The 23,664-nt window shown below is 36.7% G+C and overlaps 2 protein-coding genes across 2 annotated transcripts; both read right to left on the bottom strand.

The window, feature by feature from the left end:
• Positions 1-21,970: 21,970 nt before the first annotated feature.
• Positions 21,971-22,672, bottom strand: LOC149424001 (uncharacterized). Its single transcript, XM_089631021.1, has one exon. It carries the CDS (start codon positions 22,670-22,672, stop codon positions 21,971-21,973), a length of 702 nt encoding a protein of 233 aa, XP_089487147.1.
• Positions 22,673-22,780: 108 nt separating this feature from the next.
• On the bottom strand, positions 22,781-23,425 carry LOC149424000 (uncharacterized). Its single transcript, XM_089631020.1, has one exon. It carries the CDS (start codon positions 23,423-23,425, stop codon positions 22,781-22,783), a length of 645 nt encoding a protein of 214 aa, XP_089487146.1.
• Between the last annotated feature and the right edge of the window lie 239 nt (positions 23,426-23,664).

Here is a 23,664-nt window from a genome sequence, read left to right as displayed (position 1 = left end):
ACATTGACGGTATAATGGCGTTTAAATTATGCCCTCCTATGCAAAACGTATAAATAAAACACCGTTTCACTTTTTGGAAATGTTTTTTTTTATTGGTAATTCTTAATAAATTATATCAAAACATAAAATTTTTTGGATTTTTAATTTTGAAAATAGAAAATTCATTGAAAATCGAGTTAAGAAGGGGTTTATAATAAAATTTGTATTTTTAAATGTTTGATGAAATCGTTAGATTAAAGTCATTGTATTTATTTTGTATTCTACCGATCATGGTATAACATGTAGGTATATACCGATTTTAGTTATGACCATTTCGCAAATAATAATAATTCTTGTGGAATGGGATATCCGGTATATAAATGAAAGCAATTTTGTAAATCGCAATATTCAAATATGCTATATTATAATGGGATACAATCATTACCTCATGACAATGGTTTGATAATAGGTAAGTTTAAAAAGTTTTTAAAAGGTTTAATTTTTTTGGTCCGCCATACTTGTATTGTCCTTGTATTATGGCGGAGGCAATTGACAGAATGATTGGTCACATATTTCAAACTTATTACCTACGTAGTTTTTGTGAATAATAGAGAATTCAATTTTTTCAATTCATTAATTATAAACCTTTTTATTTTATTGATTAATAATTTAAATATTAAAAAGCATTTTCTCTCCAATTTCAATGTTAAAAGAAAGAAAAAAAAACAACGAGGAACTATGCTTAAATTCCGCATTGCTACTATTAAATGTGTTATTTAGAATAATAGTGGTGTATCAATAATTTTTAGGATAAATCCTTTAGTATTTTAGACACGCTCATAAATCATCGATCGGACTTGAAAAAAAGTCCTGAAATATGCTGAGAGCCACGTTATCCTCATCACGCTTGTATGATTCCCGGACACAAAGTAGGGACATAGTTACATTCATTCCAGAAGAAATATGCTGAGAGCCACGTTATCCTCATCACGCTTGTATGATTCCCGGACACAAAGTAGGGACATAGTTACATTCATTCCAGAAGAAATATGCTGAGAGCCACGTTATCCTCATCACGCTTGTATGATTCCCGGACACAAAGTAGGGACATAGTTACATTCATTCCAGAAGAAATATGCTGAGAGCCACGTTATCCTCATCACGCTTGTATGATTCCCGGACACAAAGTAGGGACATAGTTACATTCATTCCAGAAGAAATATGCTGAGAGCCACGTTATCCTCATCACGCTTGTATGATTCCCGGACACAAAGTAGGGACATAGTTACATTCATTCCAGAAGAAATATGCTGAGAGCCACGTTATCCTCATCACGCTTGTATGATTCCCGGACACAAAGTAGGGACATAGTTACATTCATTCCAGAAGAAATATGCTGAGAGCCACGTTATCCTCATCACGCTTGTATGATTCCCGGACACAAAGTAGGGACATAGTTACATTCATTCCAGAAGAAATATGCTGAGAGCCACGTTATCCTCATCACGCTTGTATGATTCCCGGACACAAAGTAGGGACATAGTTACATTCATTCCAGAAGAAATATGCTGAGAGCCACGTTATCCTCATCACGCTTGTATGATTCCCGGACACAAAGTAGGGACATAGTTACATTCATTCCAGAAGAAATATGCTGAGAGCCACGTTATCCTCATCACGCTTGTATGATTCCCGGACACAAAGTAGGGACATAGTTACATTCATTCCAGAAGAAATATGCTGAGAGCCACGTTATCCTCATCACGCTTGTATGATTCCCGGACACAAAGTAGGGACATAGTTACATTCATTCCAGAAGAAATATTTATTTATTTATTTATTTTATTTATTTATTATTTTATTTACGCCCTAATGGGCTTTTACATGAAAATATACATTTACATTGATTACAATAATTGAACATAAGAAGATAAATGGAGTTAATTGTAAGAAAGCAACACATATAATAAAATTTTGTGCAAATTAGCAAAACACTAATAAGATGGATTCAATATAAAATATACCTAAGCATGAAATAGTAAGTAAAAGAAAGTTCAACATAAAAAGTAAGTAAGTGGGTGTGTTTAAACCCAGTATTAATTGTGAGTTTAACAAATCGATAAACCAATATAAATTAGAGTGTAACTTACTCGTGAGGTAAAGAACATTATAACAGAGATTTAAAAAAAAAAAAAAATAACAAAATAAGAGTTGCACCTGTAAAAAGCAAAAACTAATAGAATTTAGCAATATCGACATGAATAAGAAATAATAAGATCTGAGATGGAACATAGTGTTATGTATAAAAAGTAGTTAGTAGGTATATGCATACAATTATAAGTGTATAGTAGAGCAAATAAAAAACAAACAAATATGGATATAATTTACTTGAAAGGTTTCGAATGGGAGAAGATGTAATAAAATTATTAAAGCTATAAAAGTTAATTATTAGCCGATAGAATCGAAATAAGTTGCCTTTTAAAGCTCACAAAATTGTCAAAACCAAACATATCTATAAGTTCACAGTATTTATTCGCAAGGTTGTGAATTCTAGGAATTGGTGAAAAAATAGAATAATTAGTGTTGAGGTTCTTGTTAAATTTAAAAGTATCTTTACTGCGAGTTTGCCTAGCAGGAACATTAATGCAAATAAGTTCCAACAAATTAGGGCTGTCAATTAAAGATTTAATAATTTTGAATAAAAATAGCAAATCAATTAACACTCTTCTATCAGATAATTTAAGAAGTTTAGTTTCAGCAAGCAAGTTATTGTAATTTATAAATTCGATTGGAATTTTCATTTTAAAATTAATGTACCGAAGGAATTTATTTTGTACCTTTTCTAATGATTGAGAATGGACCTTGTAGTACGGTGACCATACGGTGGAATTGTATTCTAATTTGCTTCGTACTAACGAGCAATACAGATGTTTTAATGTTGACATACTGTTAAAATTTGCTCCCATTCTCAAAATAAAACCTAGTATTCTCATCGCATCGCTTGTTATTTCATCGATGTGTTCGTTAAACTGTAGACTCTCGTGGAATATAACACCAAGATCACGAATCTGTGATACACGAAGAAGATTAGCACCATTCATAAAATAGGAAAAATTAAGTGTATTTTTGCCTTTGTAAAAACTGATAATCTGGCATTTACCTAAATTTAGTTGCAAATCATTGACAGAACACCACGCACATAGTTTATTAAGGTTCAACTGCAAAATTGCGCGATCGTCATCGTCTTTGATTATTCTGTATATCTTCAGATCGTCGGCAAATAACAGGACTTTAACATTAGTAAAAATATTAACAATATCATTGATAAACAAACAAAATAATATTGGGCCCAAGTGAGATCCCTGTGGTACTCCGCTCGAGGCAGCAAATGTATAAGAAGTAAACGAATCTATCTTGACTGCTAAGTACCTTCCTAATAGATAACTCTTAAACCATTCCAACATGCTCCCTCTTATTCCCAACAATTTTAGTTTACGTAATAATATTTTGTGGTTTACTTTATCAAATGCCTTACTGAAGTCAGTATATATGGAATCAGTTTGATGTGATGCATTAAGGGCATTAACAATATCATTCGTGTACAATATCAAATTGGTAAGAGTAGATCTACCTTTAATGAATCCATGTTGAAGGGGAGAGATGGTTCGATTGATTCGGGATATCAACTTATCTAGTACTAGGCTTTCAAAAAGTTTGGGTAAAGTAGACATTATACATATTGGCCTATAATTTGTTACTTCGCTCTTATTACCTTTTTTGAAAATGGGCGTTAAAAGACTAAACTTCCAAAGGTCCGGGAATACACCTGATGAGAGTGACTTTGTAAATAACTTATGAATAGGATATGACAATGTATGCATACAATTTACTAAAAACCTGGGCGGAACATTATCAGGTCCTGCGGATTTTCGGGAATCAAGACTCTTCAGCTTAGATATAATATCGTCTATGGTTACATTACAGTCAGATATATCAAGAGTTTCAACCAAATCAAAGCACGAAATATTGCTGTCTTCACTTGCATTAATGTAAACGCCGCTAAAAAAATCAGCAAAAAGATTAACAGTTTCCTGAAGATTTTGGGATAATTTAGAATCGAATGACACACTACTAGGTATGTAAGTACCATTTTCTTTTTGGGATTTAACATATTTCCAAAAGAAATTTGAGTCGTCCATGATAGAGCCTTCGACATCACTAATGTAATTTTTGTAACATTTTGCGGAGAGCTTATTGCACTCTGCCCTCAATTTTTGAAACGCAGTATAATCGATGGCCAGGCGACTTTGTTTGAATCTCTTATGAGATAATTTTTTGAGGTAAATTAAGTCTATCAGGTCTTTTGAGAACCATTTTGGGTATAGAGTTTCTCTGTAAGTCGTTAAAGGAACAAATTGTTCAATTGCAGAATTAACGATGAAGTAAAATTTTTTAAGGTGTACATTAATATCATCGTCGCTATCAAAGAATGACCAGTCAGTCTGTTTAAGGAAATTTGAAATTTTAACATAGTCAGCTTTTTTGAAATTTCGAGTTTCTACTACCTTTTTTACGATAGGAATTGGTTTAAGATTGGACATGCATATTTCTAGTGGTGGATGGTAAACATCGACAGGTAATAGAATTTCGGTACTTCTCACAACACAGATGTCAGACACATTTGACAGTGCCAAATCCAACGTACGACCTCCTATATTAAGAACATTATTACACTGTGTTAGACCTAAGAACAGTGCCATATCTCTAATAACACGAATATTAACATTAGAACAAGAATTGACAGAATTCATATTACACCAATCATAATGTGGCAGATTGTAATCACCAACTAGAAGTAGTTTAGTATTAGGATATTTAGCACAAATTGATTCAACCTCGTCGCAGTGATTGCTGTAGCTTTGGACATCAGAATTCGGAGGTAAGTATGCACATCCCACTATTATTTTACCTCTAGAAGTGTTCACATTGACAAATAGTTGCTCGATGGATGTGTTTTTTGTGGATATTTTTGAAGAACTGAGATTTTTTGAGATAGCAATGGCTACACCACCTCCTCTTGTTTTGGCACTTGTTTTAGAATTCCTATCCATACGGTAGATGTTGAAATTAGGGAAGCCTAATTCGGCGGAATTGATTCCTGAGTCGAGCCATGTTTCGGTTAAAATGAAGATATCACTGCAGATAGTTGCCGCCGAAGTCAGCAACATGGGAAGTTTAGTGCGGATCCCTCTCACATTTTGGTAGTAGCATTTTATTTTTTGTTGTTTCAGTTTTTTGGCGCACATTCAATAATTTTAGGTACAGAGTTCACATATTTGATAGTTATATTGGTTTCACCATTGTTCTTCCTCGTCTCGAGTTGTTGGCGTAAATCTAGAAGTTGAGTCCTCTGCAATGGTGTTTGGTCGTTACTGGCCTTTATACCGTTTTTCAGTTTTGCGTTCCTGGTCAAAACCTCACGAGCCGAGACAGAGTCATTGAATTCGACCTTAATCGGTCTAATTTTGTTGGACTTTTTTACACCAAGTCTGTACGACTTAACCACACTCGGTATTAATTCATTATTTATATCACTAATCGCTGAAATTACTTTATCGCTGTCCATTTTAATAATTGTTGTTGTTGATTCTGAAATACTTTCGGGAACATTAAATAAAATAATGTTCTTTGACCGGGTTTTTCTTTCCTCGGCCTCTGCGAGCAAATCATTTATTGAAGATGAAGTATTTGTCGGGTTAGTAACAATATACTGAGTATCCGTTACACTTTTTAATGTTGACAATTCTCCTTCCAACATTCCCATACGAACAGCCATCAATCCTGTGGTTCCTAACAGATCCGTTGTTATCGGGGTAATTTTACCCATTTGCTCCTTCGTAAATTTGTTGCCGGGGTCATTAATAATTTTTATCAGCGAACAGAGTAGATCCTTGGCCTTGGTCATATAGTTAAGAGAGTTCTCGTTTAAATCCATATTAAAATTTATTTAAAAAGAGTTAAAAATATGTTAACTTTATTCGTAATTAGTTTATACACAAACGCCTGTTTCCCGCAAACTGTTTAGCACTATTCAAAAGTGACGACACTTTCGACCAATGGCGATAGTAATGACGGACTGATAATGCGCCTGCGCGTTTGGTATGTTTACCAGTTGAAAATTGTTATTTTAATATTTTTAAAACACAGCACTGCACAGCACACACGATAATTTAAAAATCTAACTGATTGAATATTTCGAAGATGAAGTGATTTAACTACTTCGACACTTTATGTTGTGTTTACTTGCAATTTTCTAATGTTTTGGAAGTTTTAATGTGGAGCGTATTCACTATCTGTGTAATCAATGACGGTAGGTATTATTATGCTGAGAGCCACGTTATCCTCATCACGCTTGTATGATTCCCGGACACAAAGTAGGGACATAGTTACATTCATTCCAGAAGAAATATGCTGAGAGCCACGTTATCCTCATCACGCTTGTATGATTCCCGGACACAAAGTAGGGACATAGTTACATTCATTCCAGAAGAAATATGCTGAGAGCCACGTTATCCTCATCACGCTTGTATGATTCCCGGACACAAAGTAGGGACATAGTTACATTCATTCCAGAAGAAATATGCTGAGAGCCACGTTATCCTCATCACGCTTGTATGATTCCCGGACACAAAGTAGGGACATAGTTACATTCATTCCAGAAGAAATATGCTGAGAGCCACGTTATCCTCATCACGCTTGTATGATTCCCGGACACAAAGTAGGGACATAGTTACATTCATTCCAGAAGAAATATGCTGAGAGCCACGTTATCCTCATCACGCTTGTATGATTCCCGGACACAAAGTAGGGACATAGTTACATTCATTCCAGAAGAAATATGCTGAGAGCCACGTTATCCTCATCACGCTTGTATGATTCCCGGACACAAAGTAGGGACATAGTTACATTCATTCCAGAAGAAATATGCTGAGAGCCACGTTATCCTCATCACGCTTGTATGATTCCCGGACACAAAGTAGGGACATAGTTACATTCATTCCAGAAGAAATATGCTGAGAGCCACGTTATCCTCATCACGCTTGTATGATTCCCGGACACAAAGTAGGGACATAGTTACATTCATTCCAGAAGAAATATGCTGAGAGCCACGTTATCCTCATCACGCTTGTATGATTCCCGGACACAAAGTAGGGACATAGTTACATTCATTCCAGAAGAAATATGCTGAGAGCCACGTTATCCTCATCACGCTTGTATGATTCCCGAACACAAAGTAGGGACATAGTTACATTCATTCCAGAAGAAATATGCTGAGAGCCACGTTATCCTCATCACGCTTGTATGATTCCCGGACACAAAGTAGGGACATAGTTACATTCATTCCAGAAGAAATATGCTGAGAGCCACGTTATCCTCATCACGCTTGTATGATTCCCGGACACAAAGTAGGGACATAGTTACATTCATTCCAGAAGAAATATGCTGAGAGCCACGTTATCCTCATCACGCTTGTATGATTCCCGGACACAAAGTAGGGACATAGTTACATTCATTCCAGAAGAAATATGCTGAGAGCCACGTTATCCTCATCACGCTTGTATGATTCCCGGACACAAAGTAGGGACATAGTTACATTCATTCCAGAAGAAATATGCTGAGAGCCACGTTATCCTCATCACGCTTGTATGATTCCCGGACACAAAGTAGGGACATAGTTACATTCATTCCAGAAGAAATATGCTGAGAGCCACGTTATCCTCATCACGCTTGTATGATTCCCGGACACAAAGTAGGGACATAGTTACATTCATTCCAGAAGAAATATGCTGAGAGCCACGTTATCCTCATCACGCTTGTATGATTCCCAGACACAAAGTAGGGACATAGTTACATTCATTCCAGAAGAAATATGCTGAGAGCCACGTTATCCTCATCACGCTTGTATGATTCCCGGACACAAAGTAGGGACATAGTTACATTCATTCCAGAAGAAATATGCTGAGAGCCACGTTATCCTCATCACGCTTGTATGATTCCCGGACACAAAGTAGGGACATAGTTACATTCATTCCAGAAGAAATATGCTGAGAGCCACGTTATCCTCATCACGCTTGTATGATTCCCGGACACAAAGTAGGGACATAGTTACATTCATTCCAGAAGAAATATGCTGAGAGCCACGTTATCCTCATCACGCTTGTATGATTCCCGGACACAAAGTAGGGACATAGTTACATTCATTCCAGAAGAAATATGCTGAGAGCCACGTTATCCTCATCACGCTTGTATGATTCCCGGACACAAAGTAGGGACATAGTTACATTCATTCCAGAAGAAATCCTGTAAGAACGCGCCTTAAAAAGAATGCTACCTTCAACCAGAAAACATGAGTTCGTAAAGTTCCTCTCTTTTTCTTTCTCCCTGGCTTACTATGCCAAATAAAGTGACTATTAGTAAAAAAAATATTTTTATTTTATCAATAAGACCTCTGACGTAAATCAGTGTCGTCTATTCCCACGAATCTTGAGATAAATTTCATCATCGCTCTTGTAAAGGTAGGTGATGATAATATACGACATATTTATGTGTGACATTTCGCGTCTTATTACCATGTGTGACATTTGGCGCACAGTGTGGGGCAAATCACTGGTATAGCTTTCCTTAAAGTTAAATAATTCAATTTTAGTTTGCTAAGATCATCGTTTTGTTTTTCAAATAAAGGGGGTACTGCTTTGACATGCCTAATGAAATTCCAATCTGGAAATAATGGGAGAAAATTAAAGAAATTACATAAGAGTGAGTTTTGTATGGTTTTTGTTATAAGTATTGAATGCATTAGTGTCTCACTGCTTATACCAGTGCTGTACTGACAATTTGTGTTATACAAGTGTCGATCACAAATTATGATAAAAAGGTTCTTAAATTGCCTCATCGCTCTCGTTAAGGTAGGTGATATGCGTGACATAACGCGTCTTATATAATCTCACGTCCTTTATTACCATGTGTTACAGTATATATATTAAAAATACTATATGTGGTTGTGGGTCTGAATATCTGTCTGTAAATCCTGTTCAATGACCTCTAGAACAAGTTTAGTGTCATTCATTTCAAAATTGAAAGTGTTTATTTGGACAATTCAAACAAGCGACAAAGTACCTAGCTACTGTTCCTATTTAATGTTTATAGTAGATAATTATTTTATCTGCCACTTTCGAAATCGGAACTAATTTTCGAGAATTCAGATAGCTGTTTTTTTACGGGTCTATTATTTGAATTGTATGTGTCTCTCTGCAACTCTGGATCTATGAACCCTAGAACTTTTAAAGTAGGAACTGATTATAATAAAGCGATACTTATTTAAATTTCTTTTGAAAATTATTGTTATGTGTTTGAAATGTGTATTTTCTTTAGGTTAATTTTTTAATTGGGTATATTATTTTAAGTACAATCAGGCATTGTGAGGGGTCTGCACTTTTTAGCTAACACGCAATCATTAATCCTACAATATATAATATTCGGTGATTTTCACGTTTAATTTAGCATAATAATTATTTATTTTTTAAATTTATTTTATTGATACATGATTTAGAGAGTACATGTGGTTTTTTGTGATATTTCACCCTCCATGCTAGGGATGGTGTTATGGCGGGTGAATTTTACATTTTGCTATAAATATGCTATAATCATTTTTTCTCTGTACGCTAATTTCAATAATAAAACCAGGTTGCGTAAAACACCCTTCTCAACATATAAAAATATTTTATTTTTATTATGATTATTTTAATACTGTATTTATTTTGCCTAGATACCAATGCGTTGCTTAAAATTAAAAATATATACAGGGTGTATCGGCACGTACCCGACAAACTTTAACCAGCTATTCCTTAGCACATTTGGAGTAAAAAATGGTTTGGGCACTTTGCTGTCCGGTAAAAATTTTTTTTAATAAAAAATTTACTTTTCATATTTTCACCACATTTCACCAATGTTTTATCCTTTGTCAAAGTTTGAAAACCCGTCTGGCAATATTTTGTTCGAGTTTCGTTGAATAATGTACGTACGTACCTACATTGGCGCGCTTTTACAATCATCACGAAATGGCACGGCACCATTCGTCTCATTTTTAACTATTATTATTTGGTGTGTACGAAAGAGCGAGGACACTTTTTGACACACTTGCTAATAACAGCTGTTGAACACGAGAAACAATTCCAATGACAGTGACGGAGTGTGGATTTGTTTTTGTTTTTAATTGAAAAACAATGTCACCGGACAGCATAGTGCCCATAACATTTTTTACTCCAAATGTGCTAAGGAATAGCTGGTTAAAGTTTGTCGGGTACGTACCGATACACCCTGTATATTTACATTTATGATAAAATATCTTTTTTCTATCTTGTACGTAACTTTCTCTTATAAATAATAAACGTATTTAATTATATTTTTATTGTGTGATGTGTGGAATTGCAAAAAAAAATAATTATGACGCTTAATTTTATTTTAATAATTTTTTGATGTGCGAACCACAGATAGGCATCCAATAACCCTGGTCTCGTGTTCGAGATCGAAGAGAGTACGAAAATACTAGTTTTGGAATGCCGAGGCGGCAAAAAACTCGAGTGACTCCTCCGGTCTTTAAACTAACGGGGCCAAAAAAATATATGATGATGGTTCCATAGTATTGACAATTGAATTCGAAGTGCGTCGAGTATTTGCCCTGCACCGAATTATTAATTCCGTTATTCAAATTTATAATAATTTGTTTGGGATCATCATCACAATCATTATTGTTGACACGGTGATTATTATAATGATATCATGAATTATCTATTCCAATTTTTTTAAACTTTCAAAATGATTTTTTGTGATGCTGATTTTCACGCCGATATTATTATTTAAAATTTTAAATAAGGTTCCGTCCGGAATATTTCTATAAATATAATATTCGAATTGACCATTCTTTTGATACTTTATGTATTCGCAAATAAATGGAAAACGAAGGGAAAGTTCGATACTTGTATTTCAATGTTAGCTCAACCCATATTAGGTAATTTTATTTTTTACATTATTGAGCATTTTTAAATCTTTTATACATTTATTAATAATCATCTTGATATATTGAGTTTCTCACCGGGCTGAGTCCCCATTTACATATCTGGAATGGTTTAGAACTGGAATGGTTTAAAAACTACTTAAGCAACAGACAACAAACAACAAAGATAAGAAACAATATATCAAATCCGATTGAAAATAAGCTGGGTGTACCGCAAGGATCTGTATTGGGTCCGATATTGTTTATACTCTACATAAATGATATGGTAAAAATATTAAAACATTGCAAAATAAGACTGTTTGCAGACGACGCACTAATTTATATTGCAGAAGATAATTATGAGAAATCAATCAAAATGATAAATAGTGACTTAGAAACATTGTCAAAATGGCTCAAACTAAATAAATTAAAACTAAATGTAAATAAGACAAAATACATGCATATAGGCAGAACAAATACGCATGAGGAACCAAAGGTTTCTATAAATGGAGAAATCATAAAAAAAGTGGAAGAAATTAAATATCTAGGTGTTATTATAGACTCAAAATTGAACTTCTCAAAAAATGCAGACTATACAATTAAAAAAATTGCAAAAAAAATATCATTTCTTGGTAGAATCAGAAAAAAAATAAATAAAAAAACATGCCAGATAATATATAATACAATTATATCACCACACTTTAATTACTGTTCAAGTATTCTTTTTCTCTGCAATAAAGAGAAAATGAAAAAAAAGCAAATACTGCAAAATAAAGCAATGCGAATAATACTTAAGCGCAACAAATACACACGGATAAGAGACATGTTAAAGGAGCTGAATATTTTGACGGTGAAGCAAACTGTGTATTTGAATGTACTTATTTTTATACATAAAATTAACTTAGGGATGATGTCTAAGGAACTGAAAAGAAAAATAAATTACAATAACGAGATACACGGACACGGGACGAGAAATTCTAAGCAAATTAGATTGCCAACAAGAAAAAAAACAAGCACCCAAAAATCTCTGATGTACCAGGCCGTTCAACTCTATAACAAAATCCCGAAGGAAATTGCTGTGATAGAAAATATTAATAAGTTAAAAAATGAATTAAGAAAATATGTCTATCTCAATTATTAATGTTTCTTTTTTTGTGACTTTATTGAAATATTTAAAGAAAGATTATGTTTGCCAAACAATGTACATGTTTATATGTTTATAAAACTATTAGCACACACGAAGATGTGAGCTAACTAAAGATTAATAAATAAATAAATAAATATCACCATATTATATTTGATCCAAGTTTATTATGAAAGATACTACTTTTAAACTTTGCGGATATTCTTATTTCGTTAAAAGACTTATATTTTTCGTTTATACTATACAAATGTGTTATATTTAATTGACTATTTATGGTGAAAATAAGTTGATTCATTCGTATAATTTAAACCTTTTATTAATATTGTAAAGTATGCCGGTCTTGACACAGAAAACGTACTAGTGGGACAGGCAGAAATAGTTGTCAACATACTTCGGGTAATTTTCGGGGAACATTAGCTAGAATAAATATTTTGATAGTATAATAAAATTTTATATACAAACGCCGATATAAATTCAGGATTTTTTTTCCAAAACCAGTTGCATCTGCATTATGAGGTGTTAGCTTCTTTTACACACGTGATATCAATCAGTAACAAATCATCGACAGTGGAACACGTTTCTCGTTGCAGCGCTTGTAATTTCGTAATTGTGTATAGAGTAATTAGTATAATTATATATTTTCACTCTTTGCTGCATTTTTCTCTATTGTGAATGGTACGGTATTACCTAGATATAAATATTAACACAATTTTATCGACACAGGAAATCTTTGTGAATGTGTGTGATGGATCACTCAATTTCGGAGGCGGGCTTGGGTACCGCCGTCCCGGGAACTATTTATTGGATAACCAGCACCTCTGCCATAAGTCACTCCAAGTGGTTCGCTACGTTTGGTCATTTAGCAGGGTTGCCCGGTTTCATCGGGTGAGGTGTTTTCAGAATGCGTCTGTCCACCAGATGCGTGGCTTGCCGGATCGCCAGAGGCTGGTTTGGGGAGACCCTTTGACCTCTCCATCTGATCTTTCTTGACGCAGAGGGAAGGATAGATCGTACATCCACCACTCTTTAACACACTGATCCCTATATTCCTATCCATTCCTCGTACCTTTTTCCTACCCAGAACTTTCTCTACTTTCTTTCCTTAAAAAGTCACTACTCACAGCATCCCCAAACATGACATAGGCCCTGAGGGAAATTATTTTCCTCACGGTTCGTATAATGTCAGACTAGGTCAATAATAATATGCAAAAAGCATATTGAAGTTTTTATTTTACTACTATAAAAACTTCAAATTAGGTATTTAAATTCACGAGTTTAATAATAGTAAAATAAAAACTTCAAACTCGTCAATTTAAATACATCCTAAAACTAGAGAGTTAAATCGAATACCATATGATATTAATTAAATTAATAGAAAACAACACCGCTTATTTAAACTTTAAATAAGTTTCTATGTTTTCAGTATTATCACATTAAGGACGGGTTGTTTCAAAGAATTTGAACTTATTATCAATTTTATATATATTTACATTTATGATAAAATATCTTTGACATTTGTATTTATCCACAATCATTTGGAAAATTAATAAATATTTTCCGGAGGATGTCTTCCGAACATTACTAAAATTGAAAAGTTCCGACAATGACATTATAAAAGTTCCGACACCTATCCAATGACATAATAAAAGTTCCAACACATATCCAATGACATAATAAAAGTTCCAACACATATCCAATGACATAATAAAAGTTCCAACACATATCCAATGACATTATACAAGTTCCAACACATATCCAATGACATTATAAAAATACAAGATAGGTACGTTTTATTCATATAATCACATAATCGAACGAAAAATGTAGCACCGCATTTGAAAACGTTAGCCATTTAAAGAATATATTTGTACGAATGAAATAGCTATACGAACAGATCGCTAAAAATGTCAACTTGATCTAATTCAGTGAATCCACGCGTGTTGTATCAGTAACGAAAGCGTCAGTCAAACATTTAAACAAAATAAACACACATGATTTTTTTTTGTACACAAATATAAGAAATATAATATATATTCAAAGATATAGCTGTTTGAAACGAAATCGACGATTTCGAATTATTTTTTTCTCTCTTTAATTCGACTAGGTTATTCTTACCCAAGAGGAAAATGTCGATACATACTTTTTCACTTGTCTGACATGATTTAAGTTTATTAGTTTTTCCAATTTACAAAATAATTTCCAATTACAATTTCTAACCAAGCACCCATGTAAAATAAATTCTACATTACAGCAAATAGCACTTAGAAAAACTGTCCTTCAAAGGATTCAAGTTCATAACGTTTATTTTAATGTGTTTTGGTTTAAAAATTTTAATATATTCCTCTCTATAGTAAATGTTTTATTTGTTATGTTAGACCATAGTGACAGACAAAAGATTCAAGGTTAAACAACTTCATTATCCGAAAACATAATAAATGTGAAACTGTGTTAAAAAGATGAAGTTACAACAAATACCTTAGCGTTTTTGTTGATGAAGTCAAATAACACCTTTTTGTAAAGTGTTGTTTTACTATCGCGCTAATTAACAGCTTGAAGCGCAGTGTCGAGAGCTCTCATGCAAACTAAAGCTTTGTTCAGAATATCACGTTTTGAATTGTTTGATAGAAACGGGCATTGTTTCAGACGACAATAAAAATACTTTTGACCGTGGATTGATTGAATTCCCCCTTTGGCGTGAATCAAAAACGTACAACATGTGGGATATGACCAAATTAACAACAACAAATAAACAGTTTTTTAAAAATAATTTTCCTGTGCAAATTCACATCATTGTTGTAATTAAAACAGTAATTTATTTTCTGAACGGATATTTTCAAAATCGATATTCATATAAAATAATATCAGGTAATTAATAAAATTTTACAGAATAATGTTGAAACTTTTACTAAAAACAAAAAAACACATTATTTATATATTTCGAGGCGGGTGCGGGTACCGCTGTCCCGGGAAACATTTAGTGAAAATCAACACCCCTGCTGCCATAGGTCACCCCAAATGGTTGGCTACATTTGGTGAGTTAGCAGGGGTGCACGGGTTCATGGGGTGACGTTTGTTTACGTCTACGGGTCGGATCTGGAGAGACCAGTTAAAGGAGACCTTTTGACTTCTCCAACCGACCTGTCTCTCGACCCATTGCCTTGCACCGGGGTGGAAGGGTTGGATTCCGTCACTCCTAGACAAATTTATTCCCAGATTCCTACCCACCTCTCATACATTTTCCTTCCCAGAACTTTCGCTCCCTCCTTTCTCTAAAAAGACCCTTTGACCTCTCCATCTCATCTTTCTTGACCTATCTCCTTGCGCCGCAGAGGGAAGGATAGATCGTACATCCATCACTCTTTAACAAACTGATCTCTATATTCCTATCCATCCCTCATACCTTTTTCCTACCCAGAACTTCCTCTACTTTCTTTCCTTAAAAAGTCACTACCCACAACATCCACAAAGATGACTGAAGCACTGAGGAAGTTTTTTCGTCAGAGCCTTCTGTGTGGGGCTAGTGAAAATAAAACATATCATCATAATACCCACACGGAGAAAAATGAGTTAGGCTAAATTATTAAGAATCTCTTCAAATTAATGGTAACATTTTTGTTGTTTGTTTTTGGGGTGTTATGCCGTGTTGCGCTAACTCCTTCTTTAGCCGACGTTTCGGACAGCGTTACAGTGTCCATCATCAGGGCAGATCCGGTAGATCCGAAGATGTGTAAATTTTGGCTGTCATGAACACGTGTTCTGACAGCGTGATAATACATTCGGAATTTCCTAAAAGTTTATCATGAAATCTATCAATTCATTCGTTAAGAGTATGCAGAACCGTTATTAACTGGATCACTTTGAAGAGATTCTTAATAAATTAGTCAAACTCGTTTTTCTTCGTGCACACTCATGGGCTTTGTTTTTAATGATTTTTTTGGAATTCTACTTGTTTTAGTAATTTTTCTTAATAATAAATAAAATAATAATACTTGGATGACTTGTATAGCGCCGTTTTTGTGCAAAAACACCTCAAGGGCGCTGTGGGTCTTGTTTCAAAATGACACTAAAATTTTAAACAAATGACTGGTACCTATGACGCGAGGTTTAAAAAAAAATCATCGATTTGTAACAATAATAAAAAAATGACTAGTAAGATGGGAGGCTTTTGTTAGCACATTAGGAGCCGTTTTCATAGATTGGACCATTAGTACAATACAAATATATATCCCGCACCATCTCGACTCACAGTCAAACACATCTGACAAATGTTTTAGAGGCCATACTATTGTCAACTGAATAATTAATTTCACTCACTTGTCATCGTGCTTAAAGTTTAATTTTTCATTTCCTCTCATCCCACTTTCTCAGACTCTTACTTCTTATATTCATCTGCATCTCATGTGAATAAATAATAAGCAGTCGCTTAACTTTACACACTTTCTAAACTTTCTTTCTTATGTACTTTTATAAATAATGCTGTTTTTGCACTACACATTATTTATCATTATTCTTTGGTGGAAATGGAGAAAACATTTTCAATTATTAAAATTATTTTATGACCACATCAACAAATAAAAAGAACAAATATTAATTGCATCTTATCTAGGGCCTGTGAGTTAAAAAGTGTTATGCAAACACGCGACAATAGTTTTCTTTTAAATCTCTTATAGTTAGTACTCTGGACTCGTAGACAAATACAGAAAAATGATCCTATTAAAATATTAGACATTGAGAATATATTGTGAACATGTGTTCTTTTCTTAATAAATATCACGAAGGAGAAAAGAGAGTTTTTAATTTGTTTTCCCATGCTCAATTTTTCTATAAATCTTTAGAGCACCAGGTGTGGGAATACTGTCCTTGTTCTTCCAGTATTTCCGTGGAACTAGCGTCGTTGATCCTTTGTGCGTTGTCGGGAAACACGCCTATGCGCGCCACACCATTGTACACGATCGTTCATGAGTTCAACAGTTAAGCTGTGGAACGATTTGCCGGCCCCTATGTTTCCTCCCTTCTGCAACATGGATTTCTTAAAGACCCGTCTTACACTTTCCTCTCCTTAAAATGATTGTCCACACAGCATCCCCAAAGATGCAAAATATGGAGTCAATGTTAAAAATTTAAAATTAAATAAGAAATATACACGGTGTCCGGAAACTCGTAGTACAAGCGGGAAACTGGAGAATCTACACCACATGGGGAACCAAAAAAACATAAAGTTTTTTGATTTGAGCATTTTCAAAAAAAAAAAAAAACCAAAAAAAAATATTTTTCGGCTATTTTAGGGTTAAAGTTTTTTCTGGTGCTTAGGGTTGAATAACAGATGTTTTAACCCTGCATAGCAGAAATATTTTATGATTTCACCGGGTTAAATGAAGGGTGATTTCAAAATAATGCTTCAAATCCGAGTTTCTTCATTTGTTTTACTTTCAAATAGTTTTAATTAGTTGGGTACTTTGATCTTCAGTAATAATTTATAAGAATTTGATTAAAAAAAAAAAAAAAAAAAATCAACTTCAAACTCGATTTACTCGATAACGAAAGCTCAAATAAAAAAAATATACTACAAAATCGACTCCAAATGTGATGTAGATTCACCAGTTTCCCGCTTGTACTACGAGTTTCCGGACACCCTGTATAAATTACAAACAATACATAACAAAATGAACCTTTGTCTGTCCAACTGGGGAGGATTCCCGTTTATTATATCATTTGGGAGGCGGGTATCGGTACCGCCGCCTCGGGAACCATTTATTGGAATACCAACACTTGTGCCATAGATCACCCCGAGTGGTACGCTAGGTTTGGTTACTGAGCAAGGGTTCTTGGGTTCGTTGGAGACGGATGCGCCTGCTCACCTGCTGCGTGGTAAGCCTGATCGGGAGAGGCCAGCATGGGGAGACCCTTTGACTTCTCCAGCTGGGCTCTCTCGACCCATGGTCTTGCACCGCAGCGGGAGGGATGGATTCATACATCAGTCACTCCTGGACCCACTGATCCCTAGATTCCTACCCACCACACATACCTTTTCCCTTCCCAGAACTTCATCTTCTTCATTTCCTTAAATGACCCTCCACAAGGCATCTCCAAAGATGACATAGGTTATGAGGGAAATTATTTTCCTCAAAGCCTCTTGTGTAGGGTTAGTGTTTAAAAATACAATTCTTGTTCAAAATGTAGTTTTTCGTAACTTCACCCAAAAGTAATGAATAATTCTATTTGCTAACGGGAAGAATATGGCAGGGTACGAAATATAATGGATTTCAATTTTAAAATAGGTTAATACCTGATTATCCAAATTAACACCGTACAAAACAATAATCAACAAACAAAACACATTAAAAGAGTTCACCTCATACCTCATACCTCGTACACTTAATTTGGAAGAGTTTTACTTGCGCTACTCCAGTGAACATCGATTTATTCTGACACACAAATGAATGAGAGCCTCTATTCTAGATAAGTGGTTTTCTAGCTTAGTCGATATTGACACGGCTCTTACTTCTTGTACTAAAATACTAAAACTGAACTAAAAAGAACTTTAAAAAAGAGTTTTTTTTTGTGTTTGCGCATTCATAAAATGGCTCGAATATTTCAGGAAAAAAAAAACTTGAAAATTTTGTTAGTGGTCTGAATTAAAAATGCTCCACACTAAATGTACTGAGGTATAAAAATTACATTTTTTCTCCGGAAATTTATTTTGTATTTTTTATAAAGTAAAATTATATAATGTTGATAAAATAGCGCAGCATAAACGAAAACTTGAATTAATGAATAAAAAAAAATGTGATTTTCAATTTACTTCTGCTTCCATGCCTTATAAATAAGTTTTATAAATAAAAAAGAAAAACAGTTCTTAAAATTTTTTATACACCTTTCACTAATTTAATATGAAAAACATTGATGAAGCAATATGACGATTTAACTTTTTTAGTAGATAATGCGGATTTAAAAAAAGGTTTTATATGTAGTTTCAAATGTACTTTACGATGGATGCTGCCACCAGAATATAAACCGGAAAGTTAAAGATATAAAAAGTGCAATTTCACGAATACAAAATTCACAATTTGAAAATGTTTGCTGCTTCAGATATCACACAAACAGATTGTAAAATAAAATGTCATTTAAGTTGACTGGAAAAAAAATTATTGTAAGTACATTATTTTTTATAATTAATGAATGTGCTCATTAATGTTTATTTTTTACATTCATTTAATCTGAAGCAGGTGGTGAACATCGATGTTTTGTTCAGGTTAGCGAAAAAAACTCCGGTAAGGCAAACAAAACTTTCCAAATAACTTCGCCCAAATTTCTACAAGAGCAAAAAACTCTGTCGGGTTCTTATGTGGGTTAAGCAAGTGCGATCGTGAATAATTAACCGTGACATAAAATATTGTTTGAAGTTGAGATATCACGTTCGTTTGTCACCGCATCTTTTTGTAGAACACTGTAGAACAGGGGCGCCGCGAGTAGTACCACCGCCCATGTGCGAAAGTGCCGACGAGGTATAATTTTTTTTTTTATTTTTTTTTTTTTTTTATTAGTCGGAGGCGGTTTACTTACGTTCCCCGCGAGCACTTAGGCCATAGGCCCATTGTACTATCTCCCATTTTACCTCATTCCCTTGCCAGTAACCCGGTCCCTTTTATGAAGTTCACCAGGGCTGTCATTGGATATGTGGCGATGTCTTCTGGTTCCACACTGTGTCTTCCCAGGTATCTGAGCCTTATTCCCAGCAGAGCGGGGCATTGGCACCATAGGTGAATTGGAGTATCTTCCTCCTCTTCACATTTCCTACAGATGTTGGTGTTTTCCACTCCCAACAGTTGCATGTGTCTCCTGAGATGGCAGTGTCCCGTTAATAGTCCTACCAGTTCCCTCAGTGAGTTTCTGTCCATATCGAGTAGTTGCCTGGTTCGGTTAGGGTCCGGTCCGTTTATGAGTACTTTAGATTGCCTCATTCCGGGTGCCTTCTTCCATTCCTTCCAGTGTTGGGATTTGACCCACCTCTTGATATGTAGTTTGGTGTGGCAAGCTGCTACTCCTACGGCCGGCTCAGATCCCACAAGTGGTGCTTTCGCCCCTTTCCTTGCTAGTTCGTCAGCCCGCTCGTTGCCCTCAATACCTTTATGTCCTGGTACCCGGAGCAGGGTTACTTTATTGATGGTCGCCAGTTCTATTAGGATAGTCCTGCATTCCATCACCAGTCTGGAGTCGCATCGGTTACTTTCCAGTGCCATTAAGGCCGCCTGGCTATCAGAACATATGTTTATGTTCTTATTTCTGTACCCGATACTCATATTCTCCTGTGCGCAGAATAAGATGGCTTTCATCTCAGCTTGAAACACAGTGCAGTGCATTCCTAGAGGTATACTGAGTTCTCTCTTAGATCCCTGTAGACAGACCCCGGCCCCTGTTCCTTCCTCCATCTTGGACCCGTCTGTGAACCAGATTAGTTCCTGTTTGGAGTTTGGACCTAAGACCGTGTCCCATTCCTCCCTTGTGGGGTACGTCACTTTAAACAGCTGTCCGAAGAAGTATTCGGCTTGTTTGCCGTCCTGCTTCATCCCAGCCGTCGGACTAATTGCCCTCAGTCTTATTCCTATCTCCGTGTGACTGTTTCTGGGCAACTCTCCTCTCCATTGGCCATTGCAATGTAACCTGTAGGCTGCCGCCATCGCCGCCCCCTCTATTTCTATGTTTAGTGGGGGTAGGTTCAGCAGCACTCCCATGGCTAGTATTGGAGTGGTTCTCATGGCTCCTGTGATGCTTCTGCATGCAAGTCCCTGTATGTGATTGAGTGTGACCATCACTGTTTTCAGTGTTGTTCTCGTCCACCAGACCAGGGCTGCGTGCATGATCCTTGGTTTTACAACGGCTGTGTAAAGCCATTGCATCATTTTAGGTTTGAGACCCCACGTTCTGCCGCAGATTCGCCTAGTTGCCCACATCAGAGCACAGGCCTTTCTGCCTACAGTTTCCACCTGGTTTTTCCAGCTCAGTTTGGCATCTATGATGACTCCGAGGTACTTAACCGTGTCAGAGGGTTCTAATTCCTTTCCATAAAAGGTTGGATTGCTCCATCCTTCTAGTTTCCTTTTACGCGTAAAGATTACTAGTTCTGTCTTGTCTGGGTTGACTGACAGTCCTGTTTCTTCACACCATTCTTCCACTGTTGCCAGTGTTGACTGTATAAGGCCTCGGGTTGTGTCTGCATCCCAACACCTTATTATGGTTGCAATGTCATCCGCATACCCTTGCGTATATAGGCCCCTGTTGTTGAGTTTCCGGATGAGGTTGTCCACCACCAGGCTCCACAGCAAGGGTGATAAGACCCCTCCCTGTGGACACCCTCGTGTCACCAGCACTTTGATGCTTACCTCACCCCTTGTCACCGTAAGTATCCGGCCTGAGAGCATGTTCCTCAGCCACCTTCTGGTGGTTTTGTCGAGTCCATGTCTTTCTGCCGCTTCATCAATGGATTTAATAGTGGTGCAGTTAAATGCTCCCTCTATATCCAGGAATAGCCCTACCGCCAGTTCCCCAGTCGCTTGTGCCTGCTCCAGTTTGTACACCAACCTGTGCAGTGCCGCGTCGACTGACTTACCTGCTTGGTAAGCAAACTGTAACTCGTGGAGGGGCTTCTCTTTCAGTGCCCCGTCCCTTATGTGCCTGTCCATTAGCCTCTCCATTGTCTTCAGAAGAAAAGAGGTGAGGCTAATTGGGCGAAATGCACCTGGTTGGTCGTAGTCAGCTCTCCCCGGTTTGGGTATGAACACTACCCTTGTCTTCCGCTATGGTATGGGGATGTATCCGAGGGCACAGCATGCCCTCAGGATCTTTGTCACCGGAAGTAGGATTGTATCTAGGCCCCTCTGTAGAAGTGCCGGAAAGATTCCATCCTCTCCTGCGCTTTTAAAAGGGTCAAACCCTCTGATTGCCCATTTAACTCTGGAGGGAGTAACTATTTTAGCCGCAGTGTCCCAGTCCTTACCTTCCCGTGTAACTCGGGCTGGTGGTGGACCGGTATCATCTGCTTCTAACTTTTTGTAGCCGGGAAAATGTTTCCCCAGCAGTACCTCCAACTCCTCCTCCCAACTGTTGGTATATCCTCCATCAGCTTTTTTGAATGGGCCTTTTGCTGCCCCTGGGTCTTTTGCAAGAATTTTTTGGATTCTTGCAGTCTGTGGGATGGTTTCCACCTCCCCACAGTATTTCTCCCAGGAGCATGTTTTGGCTTTCTGGATTGCCACTTTGTACTCTTTCTGGTATTGCTTGTGGGCATCCCAGTTTCCTGACTTTTTGGCCTTGTTGAAAGCTTGCCTTACTATTTTCCGTAGCTCCTGCAGTCTTCTGCTCCACCACGGTGTTTTGTCCCTGGTACTTGTCTTCAGAGGGCAGCTATTTTCGTATGCCCTTATCATTGAGTCCCTCAGTACTTCTACTGCGTCCTCAATTTCTACGGGGCAGCCGTATTTAGCTGGGAATCTTGTCATTCCTATATTTAGTTCCTCCGAGTATCTAGTCCAGTCAGTTTCTTTTGGGTTCCTATATGTATCGGTCCCCGTTTTGCTTGTTTCTCCCTCTAGTTTAAATTCTATGTGTCAGTGGTCCGACAGGGATGGTTCGTCCGATACTCTCCATCCTGAGACTCTTAATGTTCCTAGGGTGAGGTCTATCACCTCCTGTCTGTTACTTATAACGAAGGTGGGTTCCCTACCTCTATTAAGAATCTCAAGGTTCACTGTCATCAGGTATTCCAGGAGGTCCTGTCCTCGTTTGTTGATGTCCGTACTCCCCCACACAGTGTGGTGCGAGTTAGCATCTGCTCCGAGTATCAGTTCCCTACCCTTCTCCCTGCAGTCTTGGACGAGTCTCGTTATTTCCCTTGAGGGTGGTGGTTCCACAGAGTCATAGGGCATGTATGCTGATGCCACAACTACTTTCCTGCTTCTTTGGTCCAGCGTGACCTGTAGCTTCACAGCCACTAAGTCCCTACTGCAGTGTTCGGGTAGCAGTGTGCCAGGTATCCCTCTGATGAGAATACAGGCCCTGGGTCTGTCCCCCGACTCGTTATAATAGATTAGACCTTGGTTCATGTTTAGTCCTCTGACCTTCCCCCTATAAGTCCAGGGTTCTTGGATCAGCGCGACGTCCACACTGTCCCGAGTGACTCTACTGCTAAGCACTGCAGTCGCTGCCGGACTGCGGTGCAAGTTTATTTGAATGAACTGTAAGTTTTTAGCCATTACTGCCTAATCCTTAAGTCATTCCTCCTATTTACGCTCCTCGGTGTTAGGAGAGCGCACCGTGAAAGTGGCCTTCCTTATCCCGACATGCGCCGTCATCCCCATCTCCCTCAGCACCTTCACACTTTCCTTGTCCACACTCATGATCAGGCGATACATGTTCTTATCCCTGATCGAGTCGTGGACGATCCATTTTTTTGTGTGTAGCCGGGGAGTCTGGTTCTCCAGCAGTTGTAGCA

This window comes from Hesperophylax consimilis, chromosome 4, assembly GCF_061612785.1.
Source record: "Hesperophylax consimilis isolate HC1 chromosome 4, BYU_Hcon_1.0, whole genome shotgun sequence".
Classification (NCBI taxonomy): domain Eukaryota; kingdom Metazoa; phylum Arthropoda; class Insecta; order Trichoptera; family Limnephilidae; genus Hesperophylax; species Hesperophylax consimilis.
Note: the sequence above shows the minus strand (reverse complement) of the source record. Positions and strands in the feature narration are given on the sequence as shown.

What these genes read in the sequence shown, in the direction of transcription:
- LOC149424000 (XM_089631020.1), bottom strand. Translation starts at nt 23,425, where the DNA reads ATGGCTAAAAACTTACAGTTCATTCAAATAAACTTGCACCGCAGTCCG.
- LOC149424001 (XM_089631021.1), bottom strand. Translation starts at nt 22,672, where the DNA reads ATGACAAGATTCCCAGCTAAATACGGCTGCCCCGTAGAAATTGAGGAC.